Source organism: Equus przewalskii, chromosome 1 (genome assembly GCF_037783145.1).
Source record: "Equus przewalskii isolate Varuska chromosome 1, EquPr2, whole genome shotgun sequence".
NCBI classification, from domain to species: Eukaryota; Metazoa; Chordata; class Mammalia; order Perissodactyla; family Equidae; genus Equus; species Equus przewalskii.
The window spans coordinates 183,374,581-183,389,712 of record NC_091831.1 but is presented as its reverse complement, the minus strand read 5'-3'; the positions used below and the strand labels follow the sequence as shown (position 1 = coordinate 183,389,712).

At 45.2% G+C, this 15,132-nt stretch overlaps 2 protein-coding genes and 1 long non-coding RNA gene across 11 annotated transcripts in view; 2 read left to right on the top strand and 1 right to left on the bottom strand.

Annotated features, from left to right (window-relative positions):
- The window catches only part of SOS2 (SOS Ras/Rho guanine nucleotide exchange factor 2), an 88,563-nt gene extending 86,126 nt beyond the window's left edge, over nt 1-2,437 (top strand). For all 3 annotated transcript variants that reach the window (XM_070588767.1, XM_070588758.1, XM_070588764.1), the window contains one exon: nt 718-2,437. In XM_070588767.1, coding sequence (XP_070444868.1) covers nt 718-1,227 — 510 coding nt within the window. In that variant the 3' untranslated portion in view covers nt 1,228-2,437. The remainder of the gene's footprint in view (nt 1-717) is intronic.
- Nucleotides 2,438-2,948: 511 nt separating this feature from the next.
- VCPKMT (valosin containing protein lysine methyltransferase) lies at nt 2,949-9,723 on the top strand. Of its 6 annotated transcripts, none has more exons than XR_011530938.1 (7): nt 2,968-3,291; nt 3,417-3,527; nt 3,697-3,769; nt 4,822-4,941; nt 5,939-6,043; nt 8,629-8,918; nt 9,562-9,723. XR_011530938.1 is itself a non-coding variant. In XM_070588781.1 (7 exons), exons 1-6 carry the CDS (start codon nt 3,026-3,028, stop codon nt 8,641-8,643), a joined length of 690 nt encoding a protein of 229 aa, XP_070444882.1. In that variant the 5' UTR covers nt 2,968-3,025; the 3' UTR covers nt 8,644-8,681; nt 9,562-9,723. The 6 variants fall into 6 exon arrangements, 4 of the variants coding, with proteins under 4 accessions (XP_070444875.1, XP_070444882.1, XP_070444883.1 ...); XM_070588781.1 differs by having other exon boundaries at nt 8,629-8,681; XM_070588774.1 differs by having other exon boundaries at nt 2,949-3,291; nt 8,629-9,723.
- LOC139078145 (uncharacterized) lies at nt 9,236-14,841 on the bottom strand. 2 transcript variants are annotated; one of them, XR_011530952.1, is made up of 3 exons: nt 13,679-14,841; nt 11,748-11,917; nt 9,236-11,174 (listed from the first exon to the last, which is right to left on the bottom strand). It is a non-coding gene; the product is annotated as an uncharacterized lncRNA (long non-coding RNA). The 2 variants fall into 2 exon arrangements; XR_011530951.1 differs by lacking the exon at nt 13,679-14,841 and adding an exon at nt 11,995-12,245.
- Between the last annotated feature and the right edge of the window lie 291 nt (nt 14,842-15,132).

Here is a 15,132-nt window from a genome sequence, read left to right as displayed (position 1 = left end):
TTGTTTTATTTGAAAAATGTTTTAAATAATTGTTTAATCCTCATAACGCTTTTTCTAAAGAGGCTGGGCAGATTCACAGATAACTCAGAAGAAGTACATTTTCTTTCTGGTAAAGGTGGAAAGAACTTTAGTATTCAAAGCATTCTTCAAACTTTTATGCTGCATCAGAATCACCTGGAAGGCTGTTAAAACCAGATTGCCAGCGTTTCTGATTCAGTAGGTCTGGGGTGGGGCCCAAGAATTTGCATTCTAACAAGTTTCCTGCTCATGCTGCTGGTCCCTGGATCCCACCTGGAGAAGCACTACCCTAAGCCTCACTGGAGAAGCTAGAAGTAAATGGCTGGAAAGCAGAAGCCAGCATGAGTCCTCTTCACATCCTGTCCTTTCACGTCTGCAAAGCTGTGTCTTCTTTTCACTCGCTTGCCTATTATTATATTTAAAATGCATAAGTTTATGAAATGTACATCCGAAGTAAGATAATCTGAGGCGTTATGTTCTAAGATTTCAATTAAAACATCTCATATATAAAAATATTGAAGTGGGCCCGGAATTAAACTGAGAATAATTTACTCATAAATCTGATCATTAAACCAGATTAACCTGTTTTAAGCCTCTGGATTTAACTTGGCACCTAAGAATTTTCAGTCTTTTAAAAACTTTTTCTTGCAGACTTTTCAGGAAGAATAGAGGTATAATTTAATTACTTTTTTTTTTGAGGGAAATATGAAATCTGATGATGACCCTCCTGCTATTCCACCAAGACAACCTCCTCCTCCAAAGGTGAAACCCAGAGTTCCCGCTCCTTCTGGTGCATTTGAGGGGTCTCTGCACAGCCCACCTCCACCGCCGCCCAGAGAGCCTCTTCCTGACACGCCTCCACCGGTTCCCCTTCGGCCTCCAGAACACTTTATAAACTGTCCGTTTAATCTTCAGCCACCTCCCCTGGGACATCTTCACAGAGATCCAGACTGGTTCAGAGACGTTAGCACACGACCAGATTCGCCCAACACTCCTCCCAGCACACCGTCTCCACGGGTGCCACGTCGATGCTGTGTGCTCAGTTCTAGTCACAGTAATCTCACTTATCCTCAAGCTCCCCCTGTTCCACCAAGGCAGAATTCAAGCCCTCACCTACCAAAACTGCCACCAAAGACTTACAAACGGGAGCTTTCGCACCCCCCAATGTACAGACTGTCTTTGCTAGAAAACGCGGAAACTCCTCAATGACCTTAGCCATATGTAGTCATTGACACTGGAATGGTATTTGTAAAGTTTTTTTTTAATTTATTCAAAAAAAGGTATAGTATTTTAGTACTTTTTACAAATAATGCTCTTACAAAAATGCTACTGATCAAATAAGCTTTTAAAAATTGGAAAAATAAAAATACAAAAGTCCTTTACCATTATCCTCAGGTGATCAGTAGCATTGCCTTGTCTTGGATCCTCAGTGCTGCCAAAAGGCCAGTATAAAGAATTTCTATTTGCACTGTAGACTCTGCTAACATACGGTTTAAGGTGACATTGATTGCACTGAAAGGGGATAGTGCATTTGTGGAATTTTTCAAATTTGAGTAATAGCTGCCTTTTTAAGGCAGTGAATTTACACAGATATAGGGGGTGTATGGTGTTACTAATTTTTAAACTTCTTTGACCATCTTCTAATTCTTCTAGTTTTTACATCTAGGACAATTGTAAATAACACCCACTGTTCTTAAACTCTTTAATGCCATGTCTTAAATGCCAGAATTTGCTGCTGAAGACAAAAATGAAACATAGAATGAAAATAATAGAATGCACTGTGTTTATTATTTTGTCAAAATGTAAACAAAGACTACCTAACCCAATCATAGAGGAAGAAAGGGCATGTATCTTACTCAGATGTGCCTTTTGTTTTTGCAGACTATGGTGTCTTTAGCTAATGAGTTGCCTATTGTTTTGGAAAACAAAGTTAATATGCCGCGTGTATGTACAGTTTTGTTTATATTGTATATTTAAAGATAATCCTAGTAACCTATATAAATTTAAGTGACTTGAGGCCTATAATACAATCTGCTACTTTACTAATTCATAAATTCAGAGGAAAAGTTTCTTATGGCATAAGAACCAACTGCCTTGCCTTCAAAACTTACTAAGTTTCTCTGTAAATGTTGTGTTAAAATTTTTTTTTAACATTTTTTTTAGATTGGTAATATTTAAACCAGCAGATACTTAAAGCTTTATTAAACTTTTTAATCAGAGAAGTGAGTAAAACTTTTCTTTGCCATTTGGACTCCTTCCTTCCAAGTGAAGAAGGGCGTGTTTTGCTGATAGTGCATAGCAGCGGTTGTGAAACAGCCACAAGCCACGTGGTTTATTGACTGGTCTGTGGCCTTTTACTGTGCTTTGTATCAGAGTTCTTAACAAGATTAATAAACCACCCCAGTCTTACTTTTTAAAAGACTTTTAAAATGTGTTTTCATTATAAGTAACGAGGGGGGAAGATTGTTGAGTTCTGTAGAAATATGTACACACATTTTCAATATTTTGTGCAACTTAAATTACATAATCCCGCGAATTTAAGTGATGTACATTTTAGAGGCATAACTCTGTCTTAACTCTTAAACGCCATCAGCAAGCCTCCAGCCACCATTTTTGTGCATTCGGATGAGCAATCAGGAGCGCTCCAGAAAACTCTTAACGAGCAGGTTACAGCCGTCCTCGGTGGGGTCTGGGAAGCCGCCTGGATTTAGGGCCGATGGCGACTGCGTCAGTCGGGCTCCACCCAGGTGGAGACGCTCCGAGGCTGGCTTTCTTTTTTAAAGAGCAGACTATAGAACTAGCTTTGCCCGGAAGAGTAACGTGCGCTGTCCCTTCGCGAAGCCACGCTCGTACAGGGGAGAGTCGGGGAGTAGGCGCCCAGCGGCGGGCCCCGCCCAGGACGCCGCCTTCCGGGCTACTCTCTGCGCACGCGCCTCCTGGAAGCGCCGGGCCGCGGGCGGGGCGCGGTGATGACGTCACTGCGCGCGCCGCGTGCTGGGCCGGCGGGATGGCGGCCGCCCGGGAGGCCCCGGTAGAGGATCTGCTGCAGAACTTCGTGCGGGTGCTGGAGAAGCGAGATGGCACGGAGTTGCGCCTCCAGCAGTACGGCTCCGGCGGCGTGGGCTGCGTGGTGTGGGACGCCGCCATCGTCCTCTGTAAATACCTGGAGACGCCCGGGTTCTCCGGCGAGGGCGCCCACGCGCTGAGCCGGCGGTCGGTGCTGGAGCTGGGCTCGGGCACGGGGGCCGTGGGGCTCATGGCCGCCACACTCGGGTAAGCCGCGGGGCGGGAGACCCCCGGGGCGGGGCGACCCCAGGGGCGGGAGACCCCCGAGGCCGGAAGACTCCGGGGCGGGCGACCCCGGGGCCCGCCTCCCCGCCGACCGCGTCGTCTTACAGGGCGGACGTCGTAGTCACCGATCTGGAGGAGTTGCAAGACTTGCTGAAGAGGAACATTAACATGAACAAGCATCTCGTCACCGGTTCTGTTCAAGCCAAGGTACTGAAATGGTTTGTATGGCCTTTCCGCTTGTTTCCAGATAGCCCTTGTAGGCCGCTTGAAATTGCGTTTCACTGCAGCGTGCTTAATACGAAGGAGACGTTCCGGGTGTTGTGTACAAAACAAGAATCTTTTACATTATTAAAGCAACACGTAAAATATTTGGTTGACGTTTTTAAGGGGGGAAGAAACAGAAGACTTTCCTTCTCCTCCGGACTACATACTGATGGCCGACTGCATATACTACGAGGAGGTGAGTACTCAGTGCAGTCTCTTCCTTAAGACCTGCCGCGTTTCCTGGATTCTGAAGCACACATCTCTTCACATTTCAACGTTTCTGAACGCGAGGTATTTGTCCTATAGTTGGTAACACAGTAAAGAGAGAGTAAAGGTCCCAGGGACCACACGTTAATCGTGATTAACATGCAGGCCTGTGAAGCATGTTGAGAAAAGTGCCATGTGCTTTTTACTGGAGACGTCTGTAAAAAAAAAGGATTTGGCCATCTGGATCTATTATGAAAAGCTAAGATTTCTACTTTTTTTTTTTACTTAGCTATTCCTAGTGAATATGTTAACTGTGACATTGAGAATTAAATTGCATTGTAAAGAATTCATTATTCTATAGCAAGATCTATTAGACTCAGAATGATTTCTTTAAACGGCAGTTTGTATAGCGTTGTGGACATCACCCATTTTCTAAATAATGAGCTTTGAGCCAACTTATGTTCCTTAGGATCAGACGTGTCTTGTAGGTAAATTGTTGATTGTTTAAATCCCAAATTAAATTAGATTAAATAAAGTTAAATTTTTAAGAGTGAAGTCAATTCCATTTGTTTTCCCATGGGAACTCCAAAATGCATTCACTTGAATCCTTTCTTTGGAAACTGAAATCAATACAATGGTTGATTAGTTAAGAGGAGTTTACCAATCATTAGTTAGAGAGCTTTGACTGCATGTACTTTGTTGGATGATTCAAAGATGGATAAATTGTAGGGGAGTTATAATTACCCCCACCACCTCCCCTACCCCTTTTTATAGTAAAAATATAAAATTTTTAAAGTCATAAACAAAAACCGTTAAGTTCGCGCACTCCACTTTGGTGGCCCAGGGTTTTGCCAGTTTGGATCCTGGACGCGGACGTGGCACCACTCATCAGGCCATGCTGAGGCAGCATCCTACATGCCACAACTAGAAGGACCCACAACTGAAAAATACAACTATGTACCGGGGGGCTTTGGGGAGAAAAAGGAAAAGTAAAATCTTTAAAGCAAAAAAAACCCAAAAACCGTATTCCTTTTTCAACAGTCTTTGGAGCCATTGTTGAAAACTCTAAAAGATCTCAGTGGATCTGAGACTTGTATTATATGTTGTTATGAACAAAGAACGATGGGAAAAAATCCGGAAATCGAGAGAAAATATTTTGAGGTGAGTTCTGCACTCGGTCTGTCCTTGCAGTGCCCATGCTTCAGGAGGGCTCTGTGATGTGTGCAAGTGCACTGCGGTCATTCTGAGTGGGAAACCCTCTCCTGTGACCCCAAGGAGAGGCTCCTTCACAGCCTGCCCTTCATCTTTTCTCATCATCTATTTATTTTTCTTTTCTCGTTAATTGATCTGGTATGTGCAGAACAATGTAAAATAATAATGCTGACACCTTGTCTCTTCTGAGAAAGTGTCCAGTGTTTCTTTATTAAACATGATGCTGGCCTTTGGGAACATAATAGTGATGTATGTATTACTTTTGGAGAATATATCATAGAAACATGATAATGTGGTATGGTTTACTTCTGTGTTTTCCTCTACATCTTTATAAAAGCTTTGACCAAGATATTCTATTTATTTTCAGGGGTTTTTCTTTTTCTTTTTCTTTTGAAATAAAGACTCAAAGGAAGTTGCAAAAGTAGTACATAGAGCCCCATGTACCTTTCACCCATCTGCCCCCAGTGGTCCCCCAGACCCTTTTTATGGGCAAAAATCTGTCACGTTACAAGTGACTCCCTGAGGGTACGTCTCTACAGCCCTGCAGTTTTATCCACTGAAAGGACTGCTTTTGTTAAATGAGAAAGTAATTATAAGACTCTCTTAGGTATATGCTAAAATGGTTTTTTATTTTCGTGTTTTTCTTGAATATGAAGAATCTTAACTTTTGAAACTGTATAGTTGAAAATGTTGTGTTATACAGTTTCAGTTGAGTTAAAACATGTAAAATGCACGTATATCAAGTGGTGGGCTCAGTTGTCCATATGTGTACACCCAGCAACCACTGCCTGACATAAAGATAGGGAACGTTTTCTGTCTGTAGGACCTGAGAGGCTCCACATGCCCCTTCCCCGTCAGTGCTCCGCCAGAGGCAATCACCCTTCTGACTGTCCCTCAGGATAGCTTCTGCGATTGAACTTGAAGTATATCTCTTTTAAATTTATAGCTCCTTCAACTGGACTTTGACTTTGAAAAAATTCCTTTAGAAAAACATGATGAGGAATATCGAAGCGAAGATATTCATATTTTATACATCAGAAAGAAAAAATCGGTAAGTACATTCTGGGCTTTTCATCCTCTGGGAGATTTCATCAGCCGGCAGCTGTCTCAGCCCGTGTGTGGTGTAGACGTTGATTCTGGTGTGGGTAAACACTGGCTTTGAGCACCAGCTCTCACTGTTAAGATCTCTTTCCTGGCCTCGGGTTCTTCCTCTACAACACAGCACGCCTTTTTTCTAAAGGTGCCGTCCGGCTGTGAATTACTTTGTAATTGGGCATTACCTCCAACAATACTTTAGCTGTTTATAAGGTTTTGTTTTCTCAGAGATTTTAAAATACCAGTTCTGACCTTTGTGAACTTTCTCCAACCATTCAGATTTTTTTTTTTTTTTTTTAAGATTTTATTTTTTCCTCTTTCTCCCCAAAGCCCCCCGGTACATTGTTGTATATTCTTCGTTGTGGGTCCTTCTAGTTGTGGCATGTGGGACGCCACCCCAGCGTGGCCCGATGAGCAGTGCCATATCCGCGCCCAGGACCCGAACCAACGAAACACTGGGCCGCCTGCAGCAGAGCACACAAACTCAACCACTCGGCCACGGGGCCAGCCCCAACCATTCAGATTTTTTTAATAGTCAAAGTAAAAAATATAACAAGGCCGATCTATCTAATAAAGAAAAATGCACTCAGATAGAATTGATGTATGTCGCCTTTTTGTTGCTTTCTGTACCTGTTATAACAGCTGCATTTTATGCAGGTTGCCTCTGCGATGCCTAGAGTTTGAGCCTCTGGAAAGAATTGTGTCCCATCTGTCTGTGTGTCCCCAGCACCTCTTTTGTGTATGTGACTGTGTAAGGCAGGGATATGGTCGATTTTATGAATTAAGGCTGCAGAATATAAGAAGTCCCGCTTGTTTCTGTTATCTTTGCTTTGATTGAATTTGTTTGTGATGGAGTTTCTTGATTATGTGAGTTCTGGCCAAAAGCAAATAACCTGTAATTTGGGGATCGAGACTAGGTGTAGGACCATAAGGAAAGAAGAGCAGTGTGATAGTAATTCAGGTCAGCTGACTTTTATGTGGCGTGGTGCTGGAGATAGAAAGACACGTAAAAAATGCCCTATGCCTTAAAGGATCCAGTTTTAGCTGAAGCTGTTGTGTAGTTTTAAAAGTAGAAGTTGTTTGAGGCATGAAGATTTCGTTTCCTAAATATAAGGACTTTTTTTTTTTCCGCAAAGAATCATTTCTTTTTCAAAAAATTTGAGATACCATAAAATTCACCCTTTTAAAGTGTACAATTCAGTGGTGGTTAGTACATTCACGAAGTTGCACGACCATCTCCACTCTCTAACTTCAAACGTTTTCATCACCCCAGAAAGAAACCCCATACTCATTAGCAGTTACTTCCTATTCCTGCTTTCTTCCCGTTGCCAGTCCCTGGCAACCACCGATCTACTTTGTGTCTATGGATTTGACTGTTCTGAACATTTCATATAAATGGAACCACACACTCCGTGGCTTCTTGTGTCTGGCGCCTTTCCCTCAGCACAGTGTTTTCAGGCTTCATCCATGTTGTATCGTGCAGGAGCACTTCACTCCTCCTTATAGTCAAATGATATTCCTTTGTATGGATACACCACACCTTATCAATCCGTTCGCCAGTCAGTGGACATTTTGGTTGTTTCCATTTCTTGGCTGTAATAAATAATGTTGCTATGCATATTTCTGTACACATTTTTGTGTGACATAATGTTTTCAAATCTCCTGGGTATATACCTAGAGTAGAAGTGCTGGGTCATGTGGGAACTCTGTTTAACTTTTTGAGCAATTGTCGAACTGTTCCAAAGCTGCTGTACCATTTTACATTCCTATGAGCGATGTCTGAGGGTTCCGGTTTCTTCATATCCTCACCAGCACTTGTCATTGTCCATCTTTTTTTGAGTATAGCCATCTTAGTAGGTATGAAATGATATCTCATTGTGGTATATTTTCATTTCCCTAGTGACTAATGATGTTGAGTATCTTTTCATGTGCTTATTGGCCTTTTGTACATCTTTGCAGACATACTGTGCCCATTTTTAAATTGAGTTGTCTTTTTACTGTTGAGTTGTGAGAGTTCTTTATGTATTGTGGATACTGGACCCTCAGCAGACACATGACTTCCAAATACTTCCTCTCATCCTGGGGGTTGTCATCTTTTTTTTTTTCCCCCCCTGCTTTTATCTCCCCAAATGCCCCCAGTACATAGTTGTAAATTATAGTTGCGGGTCCTTCTAGTTGTGGCATGTGGGACACCACCTCAGCATGGCCTGACAAGCAGTGCCATGTCCGCACCCAGGATCCAAACCCTGGGCCGCCGAAGCAGAGTACGCGAACCTACCCACTCGGCCCGGAGGCCGGCCCCTCATTTTTTTGATAGTAAGCCATCTGAAGCACAGGGGTTTTAATTTTGACGATGTCTGGTGTCTTTGTGTTTTCTTTGGTTGCTTGTGCATTAGGTATCAGTGGAAAAAACCATCTCTAAGCGTTATGCATGATTGTTCATTGGGATTGCATTTAGCCATTACTCGGTCTATTACCTAGTATTAAGTACCTGGTAAATACTTAACTTCTGATAAGAAATCAATTTTTTTCTTCCTGCAGAAATTTCCATCGTGAAAACTTTAATCATCTCACCCAAGCCTCTAACAACCTGGGTAAGCTAAAGATGTGAATGGAGCATGTGAAAACAGCATGGGAAGATTGCGTTCACAGATTTTTTCCAGCATGTCCTTCAAGACCCGCTATATAGACGACGACCACCACGGGCTGGCTGTGATAGGAAGATGCCTGCGGGCCTGAAATCCGGCTTCATTTACTTTTAGCTCGGCATCAAGTTCTGTCTGAAAGCAGCACTGTATGTCAGTCCCTCCTCAAATAAAATCGGTGTTGAGGTGAGCCTGAAGTCTGCCAGAGGCCAGCGGAGAAGCGGGGTTGACCTGCCGCTTCCTCAGCAAACTAGAGATAAATTGATCGATCTCTAAAGGGTTGTCTATTACTGCGTAACAATGTTTAAACTCAAACCAGTACATTTTAGTTTGTCTTCAAGATAGATACATTTAAAAGGGGGTTTTCATTGTAACGTAATTATGCGGTGGTTTTGTCATATGTATCTTCCACTTCATTGCTTTTAAGATAGCTTTAATATTTAAGGGTTCTTTTACTTAAGAAATACTGAAAATATTGTTTTGTGTACTTACGTTGGCCACAGTTTTCTTTTCCTCCACCATGCATGTCTCTGTGAGTTAGAGAGTCATTGATACTGGGTGCGTTGGGAAGACTGAAAGTGAAATCAGGAGATCGGGAGGGGGCCGAGGTAGGTTTACAAGATTTTTATTTGAGAAAGGAGTGAGAACAAAAGCCCCGTTTCAGGCTCGTGCACTTGTGTGGCTCATGCACTTTCCCTCGTGTATATCTTCCAGGAAAGTGGGGCTGAAATCTCTGGTGTTAACTGGTTTACGTGAAACAGAGAAAGGTTTTTAAATAACTGAAATGTGGTTCTGTACACATTCACCAAATGATTTGGATTCTGTGTAGTCTGTTTTAGGTGTGATAATCTGCGCACAGGCTGGTCTGTCAGGGACTTGAGTCTCGCTGGTTCTGAAGAGGAGTGGAACCTGGCCGGAATTCTTGTGCTCACAGGCGCGGGTGCATGGTGGTGGCACGTTTTATGTGTTAAAATAAACATCGTTTTTGAGATCCTGTGACTTTGTGAATGTTTCAGAAATAGCTTTGAAGAAAATGAACATGTAAAGCAGGTGACTGCTTTCCAGAAAGAGCAAAAGCAGCCCTAATTAGAGAAATTTAGGATCAAAGTCAAGAGAAAGTTCTTTCCTTCAGGCTTACTTCAGTCTTTAAAGTTTGTTTTGCTGTTCCTTTTCAAAGTGCTTTGTTCGTACGCCTTTAGCATTCCATTAAGCAGTTTACTAAGCAGTTAGTGTAGCCTCGATCTATGATCCTTTGTTAGTTACAGGTAGCACCAGCTTTTATTAGTGAAGTCTTAGGACAAATGACCACTTTCTAGCTTGTTCCATGACTTTATGGAACTTGTAAAAGTGAGCTTGACATCGATCAGCTGCAGTTGTCCACCCAGATTCCACAGGCCCCTTTTCACCCTCCTCCCTTTGACATCCCTGTACGAATGTCATACGGCTCCTGTGCCTCGGACTGGTGCGCCAGAGCCTCCTGGGGGTCAGCCTCTGTGCCGTCACCAGAATCACACCTGTGCTTGTGTGTGCTTCCTCCCCTTCCCTGTCCACTCCCCACTCCCTGACTCGGCTTATCACCTCCTTCCTAAGTCACCTGCATTTGTTCATTGCTGTCTGTGTCTGGGAACTGACCTAAGTTACTAATTTAAAGAGTTAAGTGATTTATGAGAGAAGGTCAAATGGGATTTTTTTTTCCTATTCTGCAATAAAGCCAAAACAGAAGTTAACAGGTGCCCAGTCCCCAGGTCCCAAGATCACAGAGCCATTTTAGGACAGGGAGCACTGCAGCCCTCGCTGAGGGTGCCAGTTCTTGCAGCACGCCCTGTCACTGGCCGCGCCCCCAAGCCTGGGCAGGCCTGGCAAAGGACTCCCTTGAGGAGAGCATCTTGGGGAGTGGGGCTTGGTCCTTTGGGCTCTCATGAGGGAGGGAACTGCATCTGCACTCAGAGACCCCAGGAGGGAGGCCAGGGGAATAATTCAAGATTCAGGATGCCTCCAAGAAGGGAAGACCAGCTTCTTTCCACCTGGGTGGGGGCGTGTACCCAGCAGATGAGTGCGTTTGTTGCTTTATTGCAGAGCATGAGAATGGGATCTGAGAGGTAACCTGGGGACTGTCAGCAGAGGCTCTGCAGGTGCATCCTGCCAGCCGGAGAGGTGATAGGCCAGTTGGGGGCTGGAGGACTCCGGCAGCATGTTAAAAGGCAGGTGCAACAGATGAGCAAGGTGTGATGCCACCAGCTGGGGGATCAGCCAGAACACAGCCAACTCAAATCTCAAGGGGCTGCCAGTGCTGAGGGACGAGCCTTCTGTCCTCCAGGCGAGGGGAGGTTGCCACTGTGCACAGTGAAACCCATAGGCCACTTAGCGGAAGGCAGTTACAGCCAGTTAGGGAGCCCCCTCCGTAAGTCAGTGTTTCTCAGCCGGGGCTGCACCTGGGATCACCTGGAAAGGCAGATGCAAACAGAAGCCCTGTTAGGCCCCAGCCCAGCCCAGTGAAATCAGCAGCACGGTATTTTTGTTAAAGAGCTCCAGACAGTCTTTGTGTTTAGCCTAAACTGAGAACCATTGCAATAAGGAAACCTAACATCGACTTCCAAGGGGAGAGAGCAGAGGGAGGAGAAATAGAAAGGTGCACCGTCCGCGATGAGAGTGGGCCGCCACTGCAGGGGAGGGAGAGCTGTGAAGCCACGTGGAACCTACGAAATAGGAGGCTTTAAAATAAACAGGGCTGGGCTCTAGAAACTATTGAAATACTGGAAATTTAGAGAATCTGCCCAGAAGGCAGAGGTGATGCAACAAGGAGAGGGGAATTCAGTCGCTGGAAGAGCACTGTCGCAGGCGTGTCCCCATGACAGGAGTCTCCTCTACTGCGGGTCATAACCGCGGGTCCACGGGTCACGTTTGGTGAGCCTGGGAGTGGAGTTAGGTTATTCTTAGTTATTTTCAGAAGTATTAATAATCCAGAATGACTGTTAGTGGGGTTTTTACACAGCATACCTTTTTAATTTTTCTTACCCTTTTCCTTGAAAGTGTCCTTGTTAAATGATGCCAAATACAATATTAACTCAGACTGTTGATAGCGTTTTCATTGAAGACTTGGGTCATGGAACTATGACTGTTGTCCCAAAGGTTCCCTGTAGATGGCGTTGCCTGACCTTGTCTTTGAAGGGTCAATAGCAAGGAAGCTGTTAAAATATTTTGAAATGGAATCACACTTGCATTTTAAAGATGAACTAAATGAGACTTTACAGAATCAACCTACCTATCGTGAGTTCCTTTCGAAGCATAACACGGTTATCTTAGTCCGTTCAGGCCGCTGTAACAAAATACCGCAGACAGGTACCTTATGAACGACAGACATTTGCCACTCCCAGTTCTGGAGGCTGGGTTGTTAGAACAAGATCAAGGCCCGCGTCCTCACAGGCAGCTGTCTCTCATGTAACTCCATGGCGGAGGGGCGCGGGATCTCCCTGGGGTCTCTGACAGGGCACTCGGCCCCTTTGCCAGAGCTCCACCCTCATGTCCTTTCACCTCCCAAGAGGCCCCACCTCCGGGTACGGTCACATTAGGGGACTGGGTCTCAGCAGACGGGCTTGCAGACCGTCGTAACAGTGTGAGCGAAGCTGGATTTTGTTTCTTTTTAATTGTATCTGATTTATCCTTCTGTCCATTGCATTCGGATAGACCTTTGGAATTTTCGAGTGTCATTCATAAAGCTACATAAATTGTAACTCATAAACCATCTCTCTGCTATCGGTATCTTCTTTGAGAGAGAGAGACGGACGTATAAGAGGCTAAATTAGTTCAAGTTCCGAAAAGTAAATTCACCTTGAAAGGAACCTTTTATATTACGCATGATTTTACATCTGAGCCCTTGAAACGTCTGATTAACTTTAATTAGTTTTCAGAGCAGTGTGCCTTCCTCACCAGAGTGGTATGCGGCTTTTACGTCAGGCTTTCGCCACTTCTGATCCTGGGCGCGGACATGGCACCACTCATCAGGCCACTTGAGTCGGCGTCCCACATGCCACAACTAGAAGGACCCACAACTAAAAATATACAACTGTGTACTGGGGGGATTTGGGGAGAAAAAGAAGAAAATAAAAAGAAGACTGGCAACGGATGTTAGCTCAGGTGCCAATCTTAAAAAAAATATGTTAGAGCAGGGCTGGACCAGTGGCACAGCGGTTAAGTGCACACGTTCCACTTTGGCGGCCCGGGGTTCACTAGTTCAGATCCCGGACGTGGACATGGCACCACTCAGCAAGCCATGCTGTGGCAGACGTCCCACATATAAAGTAGAGGAAGATGGGCATGGATGTTAGCTCAGGGCCAGTCTTCCTCAGCAAAAAGAGGAGGATTGGCGGCAGACCTTGGCTCAGGGCTAATCTTCCTCAAAATAAAAAAAAAAAATGTTAGAGCAAATTAATCTCTACAACAATTTTTTCTCACGTGCATTCTGAAAACAGTGTCAGAGCACAGGCCGTGAGACCTGATGTCTGGATTTGAGTCCCAGTTCTGCATTTACTAGCTGTGTGACCTTGAGGAAGTTACTTAAACTCTCTGTACCTCTGCTTCCTCGTATGTAAGGTGAGGATCCTCATAGTATCTCCTCAGGGTTTGCTGTGGGGATTAAGTCAGTTTAACACATGCAGTGCCCTTAGGTGCTGGACGTGGTCAGCGTTCAGTAGATGCTGTGATGACCGTTGGGGGCATTACTTGACATGTGGGGCCTGGGGAAGTGTGTGCAATGAAATCGATTTGATCTGTGTTGCAGTGTGAATTCTGGGTACCTTTTTGCAAATACGGACCCATGTAAACGGCTCCCGGTCATGGTGGGAATGGCACCTGGGTTGGGAGGAGGTTGAGAACCCGGCTCTGCAGGACTTGTATTTGAACAAGTAAGCAATTTTAGAAAGAAAAAGACAATACGGCAGAAGACAAACCTTTGCCTGCTTCATTGTTACAGTTCTGAAGCAAATTCCATGAGCATTCCAAGGCCGGTAGAGAGGAAATCCTCACCAGACGGTGCAGGCGCCTGGGCCTGCCGGCTGCAGCGCCAAGGGTAGCCTCCCAGCTCCTGGGCTGCTTCCTGCTGTGGTTCTGCCCTCTGTTCAGCTGAGGCCGGTTGGTAGCAGCGGATCAGAGTACAGCAGCAGGTCATTTTCCCGCAGTCGGGGACTGTGTCCACACAACGGTGTGCAGAGTTGAGATGTACTGACTCACAGAGCAAGAGGACACTCAGACGCTTCTGTGGCAGCTGCCTCCTTTTCCATGAGGCAGGGGCTGGGCTCCGCTGGCCCCTCAGGCTGACTGTGTCTGTACCGCAGACAAGGCGAGAGCCAGAGCCTTGACTCGTGTCTGCGCCGCCCTGCCCCTGTGAAGTGGTGCATGTGCTTTGCTGCATTATATTAAGCTTTCAAGGCCTTTCTGCTTTCAACTGATGGAAAAGATTGTCATGAACACTAAGTAGCTGGTCTTAATTTTTGGAAACGTTTATTGCTTACCTATAATATCCTCACTCTAATGAAGAATAAGTTCATACTTTTTACTGTTCACAAGGTTGAAAACAATGATATTTCTTCCTCGCAAAACAAAATTAAGACCCCTGAAAAAAGAGATGTGGCTCTTAGAGGCGTCGCTGTGGGACGGTCAGCAAACTGCCTCGTGTTGTCGCTCTGCTGCAGCCCCACTGGCCGGCTGGTAAACCCTCCGTGGCCAGTGCTCGTGGACGCCCGGACACCCGGGTGGCTTTTCAGAGTTAACTTTCATTGTGATTCGTTAATCTGTTGCAGTCCAGCACGGAGCAGTCTGGTTCCAGGCCCGCGCTGGCTCCGCGCCGCTCTGAGAAATCACTGCCGGAGTGACGTCTACAACCAGGCAGGCCGTGTGTCCCGTGCAGTCCCTGCCCTCTTCCCTCAGGAGGCGCTGGAAGCCCGCTCGTGCTGCACACACGGCACAGCTGTGTGCTGGGGGCTCCAGCTACAAACAGCGCGTTTTATAAACCAAAACTTAGACGAGCCCCTCTACACTGATGTTCAGAGAGCGAGCGAGCGAGCGAGGAATCATTTCATGGCCTCGAGTTCACTTCGAACAGAGGCCTGGGCTCCTGAAACGGAAAAACAGGAAAAACAAGTTCCCCACTCCCACAGATAATAAATGTTTAACCAGAGAACGTCTTTGGATTTCACTGACATTTGTGAATGTAGGTACAATCATGTGCTTTTAAAATAGCCATCTTCTTTCTAAATCTTGTCAGAAGGATTTAAAGAAAATTCTCCTGTTGACAACTCTCTTTTCACTCTCAGGAAGTGTCTGACTCCGCAGTCAGTCTGTTGCTCTGTCTGAAGCAAGCGTCTGGCTGTTAACCTGGGGGTCCAGGGAGCGGGAGGAGCAGCAG

Bases quoted from the DNA above. Each gene is read 5' to 3' on its own strand.
- VCPKMT (XM_070588774.1), top strand. From the start codon at position 3,026: ATGGCGGCCGCCCGGGAGGCCCCGGTAGAGGATCTGCTGCAGAACTTC. The intron at 3,292-3,416 runs GTAAGCCGCGGG...GTCGTCTTACAG, and splicing joins CTCATGGCCGCCACACTCGG to GGCGGACGTCGTAGTCACCG. The intron at 3,770-4,821 runs GTGAGTACTCAG...CTTTTTCAACAG, and splicing joins ACTGCATATACTACGAGGAG to TCTTTGGAGCCATTGTTGAA.